The sequence below is a fragment of the Entelurus aequoreus genome, linkage group LG15 (genome assembly GCF_033978785.1).
Source record: "Entelurus aequoreus isolate RoL-2023_Sb linkage group LG15, RoL_Eaeq_v1.1, whole genome shotgun sequence".
In the NCBI taxonomy this organism is placed as follows: Eukaryota; Metazoa; Chordata; class Actinopteri; order Syngnathiformes; family Syngnathidae; genus Entelurus; species Entelurus aequoreus.
In genome coordinates this window covers 57,720,286-57,736,046 of record NC_084745.1, presented here as the reverse complement: position 1 = coordinate 57,736,046, position 15,761 = coordinate 57,720,286, and the positions used below count along the sequence as shown (strand labels likewise).

Sequence of the window (15,761 nt, the reverse complement as noted above, 5' to 3'; positions counted from 1 at the left end):
TGAGACGCACAAACACGTCTCAGTCAGCACGATGACATCATCAGACGTGGGTGAGACGCACAAACACGTCTCAGTCGGCACGATGACATCATCAGACGTGGGTGAGACGCACAAACACGTCTCAGTCGGCACGATGACATCATCAGACGTGGGTGAGACGCACAAACACGTCTCAGTCGGCACGATGACATCATCAGACGTGGGTGAGACGCACAAACACGTCTCAGTCAGCACGATGACATCATCAGACGTGGGTGACACGTCTCAGTCAGCACGATGACATCATCAGACGTGGGTGACACGTCTCAGTCAGCACGATGACATAATCAGACGTGGGTGAGACGCACAAACACGTCTCAGTCAGCATGATGACATAATCAGACGTGGGTGAGACGCACAAACACGTCTCAGTCAGCACGATGACATCATCAGACGTGGGTGAGACGCACAAACACGTCTCAGTCAGCATGATGACATCATCAGACGTGGGTGAGACGCACAAACACGTCTCAGTCGGCACGATGACATAATCAGACGTGGGTGAGACGCACAAACACGTCTCAGTCAGCATGATGACATCATCAGACGTGGGTGAGCTCCTACCCTCCTCTGCGGAAAGAGGCGGAGACTCCGGGCAGTCCCAGCCGGAGGAGGCGGAGCCAACAGAGCGCAGCAGGTGGATGCATGGGTTGCTGAGAGGACGCTTGACTCTGGGGAGAAGCACACCTGCAGACACAGCACACATCAACACACCTTCTCCAAGCACCTCACTCCTCCAAGCAGCTCACTCTCTTCCTCCGTGCTCTCCTCAAAGGCGGGGTTGTCCACTCCCACCTCCTCCGTCCTCATGGCCACCTCGGCCTCGCCGCTGTCGGGTGGGGGCGGGGTGAGGTCCTCCAGGTGGGTCTGCGGGGAGCGGGGAGGACTTCTGACCATGGCTCGCTCGTCCCCGCTGTCCTTGTGGGGAGCCTCCACACTGGTCTGCTGGCAGAGTGTTCCTGGACACCTTGGGTCAGGAACCCAAGACATGCTTCAGTGGACTGCACTGTCAACATTTACATCCATCTACATCTACATCTACATCTACTATATGTGTGGAACACATATGAACATCTACATCTACATCTACAATATGTGTGGAACACATATGAACATCTACATCTACATCTACATCTACAATATGTGTGGAACACATATGAACATCTACATCTACATCTACATCTACAATATGTGTGGAACACATATGAACATCTACATCTACATCTACATCTACATCTACAATATGTGTGGAACACATATGAACATCTACATCTACATCTACATCTACAATATGTGTGGAACACATATGAACATCTACATCAATCTACATCTACATCTACAATATGTGTGGAACACATATGAACATCTACATCTACATCTACAATATGTGTGGAACACATATGAACATCTACATCTACATCTACATCTACAATATGTGTGGAACACATATGAACATCTACATCTACATCTACATCTACAATATGTGTGGAACACATATGAACATCTACATCTACATCTACATCTACATCCATCTACATCTACATCCATCTACATCTACATCTACATCTACAATATGTGTGGAACACATATGAACATCTACATCTACATCTACATCTACATCCATCTACATCTACATCCATCTACATCCATCTACATCTACATCTACATCCATCTACATCTACATCTACATCCATCTACATCCATCTACATCTACATCCATCTACATCCATCTACATCTACATCCATCTACATCCATCTACATCTACATCTACATCCATCTACATCAATCTACATCTACATCTACATCCATCTACATCTACATCCATCTACATCTACATCCATCTACATCCATCTACATCCATCTACATCTACATCCATCTACATCCATCTACATCCATCTACATCTACATCCATCTACATCTACATCTACATCCATCTACATCCATCTACATCTACATCCATCTACATCCATCTACATCTACATCCATCTACATCCATCTACATCTACATCTACATCCATCTACATCAATCTACATCTACATCTACATCCATCTACATCTACATCCATCTACATCTACATCCATCTACATCTACATCCATCTACATCCATCTACATCTACATCTACATCCATCTACATCTACATCCATCTACATCCATCTACATCTACATCCATCTACATCCATCTACATCTACATCCATCTACATCTACATCCATCTACATCCATCTACATCTACATCCATCTACATCTACATCCATCTACATCCATCTACATCTACATCCATCTACATCTACATCCATCTACATCTACATCTACATCCATCTACATCTACATCCATCTACATCTACATCTACATCCATCTACATCCATCTACATCTACATGTACATCCATCTACATCTACATCCATCTACATCTACATCCATCTACATCCATCTACATCTACATCCATCTACATCTACATCTACATCCATCTACATCTACATCCATCTACATCTACATCCATCTACATCCATCTACATCTACATCTACATCCATCTACATCCATCTACATCTACATCCATCTACATCCATCTACATCTAAATCTACATCCATCTACATCTACATCTACATCCATCTACATCCATCTACATCTACATCTACATCTACAGCCATCTACATCTACATCCATCTACATCTACATCTACATCCATCTACATCCATCTACATCTACATCTACATCCATCTACATCTACATCCATCTACATCCATCTACATCCATCTACATCTACATCCATCTACATCTACAGCTACATCTACATCTACAGCCATCTACATCTACATCTACATCCATCTACATCTACATCTACATACATCTACATCTACATCCATCTACATCTACAGCCATCTACATCTACATCTACATCTACATCCATCTACATCCATCTACATCTACATCTACATCCATCTACATCTACATCTACATCTACATCCATCTACATCTACATCTACATCTACATCTACATCTACATCTACATCCATCTACATCTACAATATGATTTGTCTGAGCAGTTGGAGAAGTCAGAATTAAAGAAATCAATCATCCCATGGACCAGACTGTGCTCACTGACCCTTGCTTCAATGTCTCATTCTTACACAGTTGACCTTTAACCTCTGTTACTATCTTAGACCTCTAAGTCGCCAAAGACCTTTTTTAAAGGAGGTCACGTTGATCTGCACACCTTGGAACTTTCTAGAACCTTCTTATGTTCTTTTCAGGAAGGATGATGTCAGACTTCATCAAACAGCTCATATGTAGTACACTTAGTGTATGTATTTATATAATAACTACTACTTTATGTTTATATAATAACTACTACTTTATGTTTATATAATAACTACTACTTTATGTTTATATAATTACTACTACTTTATGTTTATATAATTACTACTACTTTATGTTTATATAATTACTACTTTATGTTTATATAATAACTACTACTTTATGTTTATATAATTACTACTACTTTATGTTTATATAATTACTACTACTTTATGTTTATATGATAACTACTACTTTATGTTTATATAATAACTACTACTTTATGTTTATATAATAACTACTACTTTATGTTTATATAATAACTACTACTTTATGTTTATATAATTACTACTTCTTTATGTTTATATAATTACTACTACTTTATGTTTATATAATTACTACTACTTTATGTTTTTATTAATTACTACTACTTTATGTTTATATAATTACTACTACTTTATGTTTATATAATAACTACTACTTTATGTTTATATAATAACTACTACTTTATGTTTATATAATTACTACTACTTTATGTTTATATAATAACTACTACTTTATGTTTATATAATAACTACTACTTTATGTTTATATAATTACTACTACTTTATGTTTATATAATAATTACTACTTTATGTTTATATAATTACTACTACTTTATGTTTATATAAAAGGAACTAGTCCTATTAAGAATCCTACTACTTTATGTTTTTATAATTACTACTACTTTATGTTTATATAATAATTACTACTTTATGTTTATATAATTACTACTACTTTATGTTTATATAATTACTACTACTTTATGTTTATATAATAATTACTACTTTATGTTTATATAATTACTACTACTTTATGTTTATATAATTACTACTACTTTATGTTTATATAATTACTACTACTTTTTGTTTATATAATTACTACTACTTTATGTTTATATAATTACTACTACTTTATGTTTATTTAATAATTACTACTTTATGTTTATATAATTACTACTACTTTGTGTTTATATAATTACTACTACTTTATGTTTATATAATAATTACTACTTTATGTTTATATAATTACTACTACTTTATGTTTATATAATTACTACTACTTTATGTTTATATAATAATTACTACTTTATGTTTATATAATTACTACTACATTATGTTTATATAATTACTACTACTTTATGTTTATATAATTACTACTACTTTATGTTTTTATAATTACTACTACTTTATGTTTATATAATTACTACTACTTTATGTTTATATAATTACTACTACTTTATGTTTATATAATTACTACTACTTTATGTTTTTATAATTACTACTACTTTATGTTTATATAATTACTACTACTTTTTGTTTATATAATTACTACTACTTTATGTTTTTATAATTACTACTACTTTATGTTTATATAATTACTACTACTTTTTGTTTATATAATTACTACTACTTTATGTTTATATAATTACTACTACTTTATGTTTATATAATTACTACTACTTTATGTTTTTATAATTACTACTACTTTATGTTTATATAATTACTACTACTTTATGTTTTTATAATTACTACTACTTTATGTTTATATAATTACTACTACTTTATGTTTATATAATTACTACTACTTTATGTTTATATAATTACTACTACATTATGTTTATATAATTACTACTACTTTATGTTTATATAATTACTACTACTTTATGTTTATATAATTACTACTACTTTATGTTTATATAATTACTACTACTTCATGTTTATATAATTACTACTACTTTATGTTTATATAATTACTACTACTTTATGTTTGTATAATTACTACTACTTTATGTTTATATAATTACTACTACTTTATGTTTATATAATTACTACTACTTTATGTTTATACAAACCCCGTTTCCATGTGAGTTGGTAAATGGTGTTAGATGTAAATATAAACAGAATACAATGATTTGCAAATCCTTTTCAAGCCATATTCAGTTGAATATGCTACAAAGACAACATATTTCATGTTCAAACTCATAAACTTTATTGTTTTTTTGCAAAGAAAGTCTTCTACCAAGTGCTGAGGAAGTCAACCTTTAACCAGCTGGATAGCATGAGCTAGTTAGCAGGAAGTAAGCTAGTGAGCGTGAAGTAAGTTAGTAAGATAGCGGGAAGTAAGGTAGTTAGCAGGAAGTAAGATAGGAAGCAAGTTAGCAGGAAGTGAGTTAGTGAGATAGTTAGCAGGAGGTAAGTTAATAATTCAGTTAGCAGGAAGTAAGTTAGTAAGTAGTCAAATCCATCCAACATGTACTGGAAGACAACAACTATACAGGAAGTAGTCAAATCCATCCAACATGTACTGGAAGACAACAACTATACAGGAAGTATTGAATCCATCCAACATGTACTGGAAGACAACAACTACACAGGAAGTAGTCAAATCCATCCAACATGTACTGGAAGACAACAACTATACAGGAAGTAGTCAAATCCATCCAACATGTACTGGAAGACAACAACTACACAGGAAGTAGTCAAATCCATCCAACATGTACTGGAAGACAACAACTATACAGGAAGTAGTCAAATCCATCCAACATGTACTGGAAGACAACAACTACACAGGAAGTAGTCAAATCCATCCAACATGTACTAAAAGACAACAACTATACAGGAAGTAGTCAAATCCATCCAACAGGTACTGGAAGACAACAACTATACAGGAAGTATTCAAATCCATCCAACATGTACTGGAAGACAACAACTACACAGGAAGTAGTCAAATCCATCCAACATGTACTAAAAGACAACAACTATACAGGAAGTAGTCAAATCCATCCAACATATACTGACAGACACCAACTATCCAGGAAGTAGTCTGGTCAACAAGCTGTCCCACCACTCTCGTTGTTTTGGTGTAGAACACATTAAAGGCCTACTGAAAGCCACTACTAGCGACCACGCAGTCTGATAGTTTATATATCAATGATGAAATCTTAACATTATAACACATGCCAATACGGCCGGGTTACCTTATAAAGTGACATTTTAAATTAGCCGCTAAACTTCCGGTTGGAAACGCCTCTGAGGATGACGTATGCGCGTGACGTAGACCGGCGAACACGGGTATGCCTTCCACATTGAAGCCAATACGAAAAAGCTCTGTTTTCATTTCATAATTCCACAGTATTCTGGACATCTGTGTTCGTGAATCTGTTGCAATCATGTTCATTGCATTATGGAGAAGGAAGCTGAGCAAGCAAAGAAGAAAGTTGTCGGTGCGAAATGGACGTATTTTTCGAACGTAGTCAGCCACAACAGTACACAGCTGGCGCTTCTTTGTTTACATTCCCGAAAGATGCAGTCAAGATGGAAGAACTCGGATAACAGAGACTCTAACCAGGAGGACTTTTGACTTGGATACACAGACGCCTGTAGAGAACTGGGACAACACAGACTCTTACCAGGATTACTTTGATTTGGATGACAAAGACGCAGACGTGCTACTGTGAGTATGCAGCTTTGGCTTCTAAACATTTGATCGCTTGACCGTATGTGCGCAACTTTTTTTTGCGTATGTACGTAACTTTTTAAAAATATATAAGCTTTATGAACCTTGGGTTAGGTGAACGGTCTTTTGGGCTGAGTGATTGTGTGTGTTGATCAAGTGTTTGAATTGTATTGGCGTGTTCTATGGAGCTAGGAGCTAGCATAGGAGCTAGGAGCTAGCATAACAAACACGCAGGTGTTTTTATGCAGGATTAATTTGTGGCATATTAAATATAAGCCTGGTTGTGTTGTGGCTAATAGAGTATATATATGTCTTGTGTTTATTTACTGTTGTAGTCATTCCCAGCTGAATATCAGGTCACCCCCGGCTCTCACAGCATCTTCCCTATCTGAATAGCTTCAACTCCCCACTAGTCCTTCACTCTCACTTTCCTCATCCACGAATCTTTCATCCTCGCTCAAATTAATGGGGAAATTGTCGCTTTCTCGGTCCGAATCTCTCTCACTTCATGCGGCCATCATTGTAAACAATAGGGAACTTTGCGTATATGTTCAACTGACTACGTCACGCTACTTCCGGTAGGGGCAAGCCTTTTTTTTATCAGATACCAAAAGTTGCAATCTTTATCGTCGTTGTTCTATACTAAATCCTTTCAGCAAAAATATGGCAATATCGCGAAATGATCAAGTATGACACATAGAATAGATCTGCTATCCCCGTTTAAATAAAAAAAAATTCATTTCAGTAGGCCGTTAAAGCCTTCTACAGAAAGCTAGGAGTATCCAACGATGATTTCAAATTAGAAATGGTCTCAGCTGATGAGGTGCTTAAAAAATTCAGCGCGCTCCACCCAAACAAGGCCACCGGCCTTGACAATATCCCCTCCAGATTCCTCAGGGACTCTGCCACCACCATTGCCCCAATCATTACACACATCTGGACCCCAGGAAGAATAGTCTCCACTGCGGTGTAGACTAATGGGGATCCTTAATAAACTAAACTAAACTAAACATAATAAATCTCTCAATAAAACAAGGCCAAATACCAAAAAATTTCAAGATAGCAAGAGTAACTCCTCTTTTTAAAAAAGGTAGCAAATTATAACCTGGTAACTACCGACCTGTTTCTTTCTTTTTCTTTTTTTTTTTGTGTCCGACCTGACCTGTTTCTATTCTCAGTTCCATTTCGAAAGTAATGGAGAAAATAGTTTATGAACAGGTGGATAGTTACCTTGCCACTAATAAACTCATGTACAAATTCCAATCCGGCTTCAGAACTAACCACTCCACTGACACATGCCTTCTCTATCTGACTTCAGAACTAACCACTCCACTGACACATGCCTTCTCTATCTGACTTCAGAACTAACCACTCCACTGACACATGCCTTCTCTATCTGACTTCAGAACTAACCACTCCACTGACACATGCCTTCTCTATCTGACTTCAGAACTAACCACTCCACTGACACATGCCTTCTCTATCTGACTTCAGAACTAACCACTCCACTGACACATGCCTTCTCTATCTGACTTCAGAACTAACCACTCCACTGACACATGCCTTCTCTATCTGACTTCAGAACTAACCACTCCACTGACACATGCCTTCTCTATCTGACTTCAGAACTAACCACTCCACTGACACATGCCTTCTCTATGTGAGCGACCACATCAAACATGAGGTGGACGCGGGCAAATACTGCGGCATGGTCATGCTGGACCTTCACAAGGTCTTTGACACCGTTAACCACGCTATACTGTTGGATAAGCTCAGAGCAATCGGATTTAACAAAACCTCATGGAGCTGGATGCAATCTTACTTGGAGGGGAGGGAGCAGGTGGTAGAGGTGAACGGCACCGTGTCCCCCCCCCCCCTCTCAGTGAGCTGTGGAGTCCCCCAAGGCAGTATATTAGGGCCTTTACTGTTCCTAATATACATAAACGACATGTCATCGGCATGCGACTGTGAATTGTTCCTGTTTGCGGATGACTTCGCCTTGCTGGTATCCGGCAAGGACAAGTCACAGGTGGAGAAAATCCTCAGTGCTGAGCTGTGTAGAACTTGCACCTGGCTCGCTGACAACAAGCTATCCATACACTTGGGTAAAACTGAATCCATCCTGTTTGGGTCCCACATCAATCTCAAAAAAGTCAGTGACTTCACCATAAAAGTGGGTGACATTGTTATCACCAGGAAAGATGAGGTCACCTACCTAGGTTCCATTCTAGAGGCTAATCTTTCCTGTGATAAAATGGCAACCAAGGTAATCAGAAAGGTTAACCAACGAACGAGATTTCTCTACAGAATCTCCTCTCTGGTCAACAAAAGCACCATGAAGATTCTAGCGGGAACTCTCGTTCAACCCTTTTTCCATTACGCATGCACCTCCTGGTACCCTAGCACCTCCAAAACCCTCAAATCTAAACTCCAAACATCCCAGAACAAGCTAGTCAGGTTACTTCTAGACCTCCACCCCAGATCACACCTCACTCCTACCCACTTCTCCAAAGTGGGCTGGCTCAGGGTGGAGGACAGAGTAAAACAACTTGCACTGAGCCTAGTCTATAAAATCCGCTACACCTCCCTGATACCGAAGTACATGTCAAACTACTTAACCTCAACACCAGGGGGAGCTCCACTAACCACGTTAAACCCAGATTCTGATCTAACAAAGGTCTTAACTCATTCTCCTTCTATGCCACATCAATGTGGAATGCACTCCCAACAGGTATAAAACAAAGGGCATCTCTATCCTCCTTCAAAAGCGCACTAAAAGAACACCTCCAGGCAACTTCAACCCTAAACTAACACCCTCCCTTCCACATCCCACCTCCCCGATTGTAAATAACCAAATGTATTTCTAATGTATATACTTGTTCTTATGCTATCTGAACTCTCTCTCTATGTCCACTACTCGCTGTACATATCCTACCAAGTCACACCTACACTGTTTCAATGTCCATTTCTCTGATGATACAATTGTTGATGACTGAAGTGATGATATCAACCAAACCCTCCTCATCCCACCCCCCGGATTGTATATAATGTAAATAATTCAATGTATATACTCTGATGATTATATTGTGTGATGACTGTATTATGATGATAGTATATATTTGTACCATGAATTGATTACGTGGACTTAAAGAAGTTGAAAAACTTATTGGGGTGTTACCATTTAGTGGTCAATTGTAGGGAATATGTACTGTACTGTGCAATCTACTAATAAAAGTTTCAATCAATCAATCAAGAAGACAACAACTATACAAATGCATCCAACATGTACTGGAAGACAACAACTACACAAATGCATCCAACATGTACTCACCACAAGCCAGGGTTACCTCTGGCGGTGTGGCAGAAGAAAGTGTTGAAGAGATGTCTGCTGTTGAAGTTGCTCAGCATGATGGTGAGGAGACAACATGGAAGAAGTTGCTCAGCATGATGGTGAGGAGACAACATGGAAGAAGTTGCTCAGCATGATGGTGAGGAGACAACATGGAAGAAGTTGCTCAGCATGATGGTGAGGAGACAACATGGAAGAAGTTGCTCAGCATGATGGTGAGGAGACAACATGGAAGAAGTTGCTCAGCATGATGGTGAGGAGACAACATGGAAGAAGTTGCTCAGCATGATGGTGAGGAGACAACATGGAAGAAGTTGCTCAGCATGATGGTGAGGAGACAACATGGAAGAAGTTGCTCAGCATGATGGTGAGGAGACAACATGGAACAACTCATGACCACCACTAGGGAACCACTAATCCCTGGTCACATGACCAGTAATCCCCCCCGCCTCCTTCCACAGCACCTGATCCAACAGGCCCAAAGCATGATGGGAGTGTTGGTGAGCAGAAGTGTTGATCACTAAGTCCTGTTCTAATGCAGGCCTCCTCTCATTTTATTTTGAAAAGTCCAACGTGAGCTGGCCTCATTATTATTCTTTCCTGCGGTGATCAACAACTCATATCAATCCAAATATGAGTCAAGAAGCCATGCTTTTACTTTGAAGGTTATTTTGCCTGAAACAGGAAGTTAATGCTCTGTCACAGGAAGTGTTGTGACGTGCTGCCAGGAAGAGGAACAACATCAACAATCTCATCAGAACCACTTCCTCTGCTTTTCACCTCATGTCGACACAAGCGGTCCACCAAGGATGTGGACGTCAACTTAAGAGGGCTTTCTCTAATAATAACAACAATGCAGTGGACACATAACTTGTTGATACTCATTGCTTTCTTTTGTAGCACACACACACACACACACACACACACACACACACACACACACACACACACACACACACACACATATATATATACAGTATATATATATGTATATATATATATATATATATATATATATATATATATATATATATATATATATATATATATATATATATATACATACATATATATACATATATATGTATGTAAATATATATATACATACATATATGCATGTATATGTATATATAGAAAATATAAATATATATACATACATATATGTATATATGTATACACATATATGTATGTATATATATATATATAATATACTGTATATATATACATATATTTATATATATATATACATACATATATGTATATATACATGTATATATGTATGCATATATATAATATAGATGCATATGTATGTATATTTAAATATACATATATTTATGCATATATATACATACATATATATATATGTATATATATATATGTATATATATATATATATATATATATATATATATATATATATATATATATATATATATATATATATATATATATATATATATATATATATATATTCTAATACAAAGTAGTGTAGCTTATATCTGTCAGTAGACTCGTTATGGAAGATAACAACTACAACATTTGTAATACAAAGTAGTGTAACTTATATCTGTCAGTAGACTCGTTATGGAAGATAAAAACTACAACATTTCTAATACAAAGTAGTGTAACTTATATCTGTCAGTAGATTCGTTATGGAAGATAACAACTACAACATTTCTAATACAAAGTAGTGTAACTTATATCTGTCAGTAGATTCGTTATGGAAGATAAAAACTACAACATTTCTAATACAAAGTAGTGTAACTTATATCTGTCAGTAGACTCGTTATGGAAGATAACAACTACAACATTTATAATACAAAGTAGTGTAACTTATATCTGTCAGTAGACTCGTTATGGAAGATAAAAACTACAACATTTCTAATACAAAGTAGTGTAACTTATATCTGTCAGTAGATTCGTTATGGAAGATAACAACTACAACATTTGTAATACAAAGTAGTGTAACTTATATCTGTCAGTAGATTCGTTATGGAAGATAACAACTACAACATTTGTAATACAAAGTAGTGTAACTTATATCTGTCAGTAGATTCGTTATGGAAGATAAAAACTACAACATTTGTAATACAAAGTAGTGTAACTTATACCTGTCAGTAGTCTACAATAGACAGTACTACTCTAGGACTGGTAGGACCATGGCACAAGACAGTATAAGGTGGACTTGATGCCTACCTGTGTTTGAGGTGTGCCTCCAGGTCACACCTGGGCATGCTGAGGGAGCAGACTGGGGTCAAAGGGCAGCAGACGGGCAGCTTGTCCAGCAGCTTGTGCACCAGGATGCTGGAGCGCCGACACGCCGCCAGCTGCAGCCGCGTCCTGTCCAGCGGACAGAAGTCCCTCTCCTGCAAGAAGCTGCGCAGGCAGCGGGCACAGAAGGTGTGGCCGCAGGGCGTGTCCAGCGGCCGCACCAGCGGCTGCAGGCAGATGTGGCACACCAGGTCGTCGTCCACCTCCAGGCCGTAGTTGTACAGGTGGTTCTCCCGGCTGCGGTGCACCTGGCCGCACTCGGAGCACACCTCCTCGGGCTCCACCGGCGCCACCTCGTAGCCCGGGCTGCCCATCTCTGCCGCCTCCGCGCCACGCGGCTCGGCCGTGCGGGACTCCGGCGGCAAGGGAGAGATCCTATCCTGTAGGCGTCGCCGCAGGGAGGGGCTGCAGCCAGGACACGCCCCCTGCTGGCTGATGGAGCATCACCTGTGTTGAAGAGAAAAGAGGAGAAGATGGTGGGAACATGTTGAAGAGAAAAGAGGAGAAGATGGTGGGAACATGTTGAAGAGAAAAGAGGAGAAGATGGTGGGAACATGTTGAAGAGAAAAGAGGAGAAGATGGTGGGAACACGTTGAAGAGAAAAGAGGAGAAGATGGTGGGAACATGTTGAAGAGAAAAGAGGAGAAGATGGTGGGAACATGTTGAAGAGAAAAGAGGAGAAGATGGTGGGAACATGTTGAAGAGAAAAGAGGAGAAAATGGTGGGAACATGTTGAAGAGAAAAGAGGAGAAGATGGTGGGAACATGTTGAAGAGAAAAGAGGAGAAGATGGTGGGAACATGTTGAAGAGAAAAGAGGAGAAGATGGTGGGAACATGTTGAAGAGAAAAGAGGAGAAGATGATGGAACATGTTGAAGAGAAAAGAGGAGAAGATGGTGGGAACATGTTGAAGAGAAAAGAGGAGAAGATGGTGGGAACATGTTGAAGAGAAAAGAGGAGAAGATGGTGGGAACATGTTGAAGAGAAAAGAGGAGAAGATGATGGGAACATGCAAAACCAGCAAGAATTTAGGAGCGGAGGTCATTCAGGACATGTATGGACGATGCTCCTCACACGTCCACAAGGTGATCGATGCTCCTCACACGTCCACAAGGTGATCGATGCTCCTCACACGTCCACAAGGTGATCGATGCTCCTCACACGTCCACAAGGTGATCGATGCTCCTCACACGTCCACAAGGTGATCGATGCTCCTCACACGTCCACAAGGTGATCGATGCTCCTCACACGTCCACAAGGTGATCGATGCTCCTCACACGTCCACAAGGTGATCGATGCTCCTCACACGTCCACAAGGTGATCGATGCTCCTCACACGTCCACAAGGTGATCGATGCTCCTCACACGTCCACAAGGTGATCGATGCTCCTCCCACGTCTCATGGAGGACGTCTCATGGAGGACGTCTCATGGAGGACGTCTCATGGAGGACGTCTCATGGAAGACGTCTCATGGAAGACGTCTCATGGAGGACGTCTCATGGAGGACGTCTCATGGAGGACATCTCATGGAAGACGTCTCATGGAGGACGTCTCATGGAGGACGTCTCATGGAAGACGTCTCATGGAGGACGTCTCATGGAGGACGTCTCATGGAAGACGTCTCATGGAAGACGTCTCATGGAGGACGTCTCATGGAGGACGTCTCATGGAGGACGTCTCGTGGAGGACGTCTCATGGAAGACGTCTCATGGAAGACGTCTCATGGAGGACGTCTCGTGGAGGACGTCTCGTGGAGGACGTCTCGTGGAGGACGTCTCATGGAAGACGTCTCATGGAAGACGTTTCGTGGAGGACGTCTCATGGAGGACGTCTCATGGAGGACGTCTCATGGAAGACGTCTCATGGAGGACGTCTCATGGAGGACGTCTCATGGAAGACGTCTCATGGAAGACGTCTCATGGAAGACGTCTCACGAAGGACGCTCCCACCTGACTCTCTCTTATCGTACGGAGAGATGCGCCCGTCTCCATGGCGACCAGGATGGAGTTGACATTGAGGAGGAGGTCTCCGGAGGATGCTTGTCAGACCACTGTGATGAGCGCTGCCTGGGCTCTCTTTGATGCTCCCGTCTCCTTGGATACGGCTGCCCGTGACAACCTGTCTCCGCCGTCTCCGTGGTAACGGCCGGCGATGACTGCGTGTGACCAGTGCAGCTGGACATGAATCAGTCATGAGCGCACAAAAGCCTCTCTGTCCGCACAACAAAGCTGTGACGTCACACTCGCGGAAATGTTTCACCTCTCCAAGGCTTTTAGTGCCTGAAGGATGCCACGGCCCTACGGTAGTGCCTGAAGGATGCCACAGCCCTACGTTAGTGCCTGAAGGATGCCACGGCCCTACGTTAGTGCCTGAAGGATGCCACGGCCCTACGTTAGTGCCTGAAGGATGCCACGGCCCTACGTTAGTGCCTGAAGGATGCCACGGCCCTACGTTAGTGCCTGAAGGATGCCACGGCCCTACGTTAGTGCCTGAAGGATGCCACGGCCCTACGTTAGTGCCTGAAGGATGCCACGGCCCTACGTTAGTCCTGAAGGATGCCACGGCCCTACGTTAGTGCCTGAAGGATGCCACGGCCCTATGTTAGTGCCTGAAGGATGCCACGGCCCTACGTTAGTGCCTGAAGGATGCCACGGCCCTACGTTAGTGCCTGAAGGATGCCACGGCCCTACGTTAGTGCCTGAAGGATGCCACGGCCCTACGTTAGTCCTGAAGGATGCCACGGCCCTACGTTAGTGCCTGAAGGATGCCACGGCCCTACGTTAGTGCCTGAAGGATGCCACGGCCCTACGTTAGTGCCTGAAGGATGCCACGGCCCTACGTTAGTGCCTGAAGGATGCCACGGCCCTACGTTAGTGCCTGAAGGATGCCACGGCCCTACGTTAGTGCCTGAAGGATGCCACGGCCCTACATCCTCCTGCATGCAAACCTCTTCCATTTGAGTGGAGCATCGTTGCAGCACGCGCACACACACACACACACACACACACACACACACACACACACACACACACACACACACACACACACACACACACACGCACAACACACACACACACACGCACAACACACAACACACGGTGACATTGCAGACGTGCATGTACGGCAGACATCATATTACCTAATCCGGTGCTCCTCCGGCCCCACTAGGGGAGGGGGGCGACGTTCACTGAGGCTTCCGCCGCAAAGCACCGTCCGGCGAACCCCGCACGAAAACGCCCCCGTGCCTTTTGGTGGACTGGCCACGCCTACCACCGTCAGTCAACGGAAGGAGGCGGGGCGTACTG

The 15,761-nt window shown here is 40.9% G+C and overlaps 1 protein-coding gene across 3 annotated transcripts in view; it reads right to left on the bottom strand.

Annotated features, from left to right (window-relative positions):
* The window catches only part of lnx2a (ligand of numb-protein X 2a), a 25,871-nt gene extending 10,129 nt beyond the window's left edge, over nt 1-15,742 (bottom strand). Inside the window, exons 1-4 of one of the 3 annotated variants that reach the window (XM_062021843.1) lie at nt 15,596-15,742; nt 12,383-12,904; nt 789-1,006; nt 604-726 (exon numbers count right to left, since the gene is read on the bottom strand). In XM_062021843.1, coding sequence (XP_061877827.1) covers nt 604-726; nt 789-1,006; nt 12,383-12,771 — 730 coding nt within the window. In that variant the 5' untranslated portion in view covers nt 12,772-12,904; nt 15,596-15,742. Of the gene's footprint in view, nt 1-603; nt 727-788; nt 1,007-10,168; nt 10,406-12,382; nt 12,905-13,530; nt 13,639-15,595 lie in introns of those variants that run through there. The other 2 variants (XM_062021844.1, XM_062021845.1) reach the window with 2 other exon arrangements.
* Between the last annotated feature and the right edge of the window lie 19 nt (nt 15,743-15,761).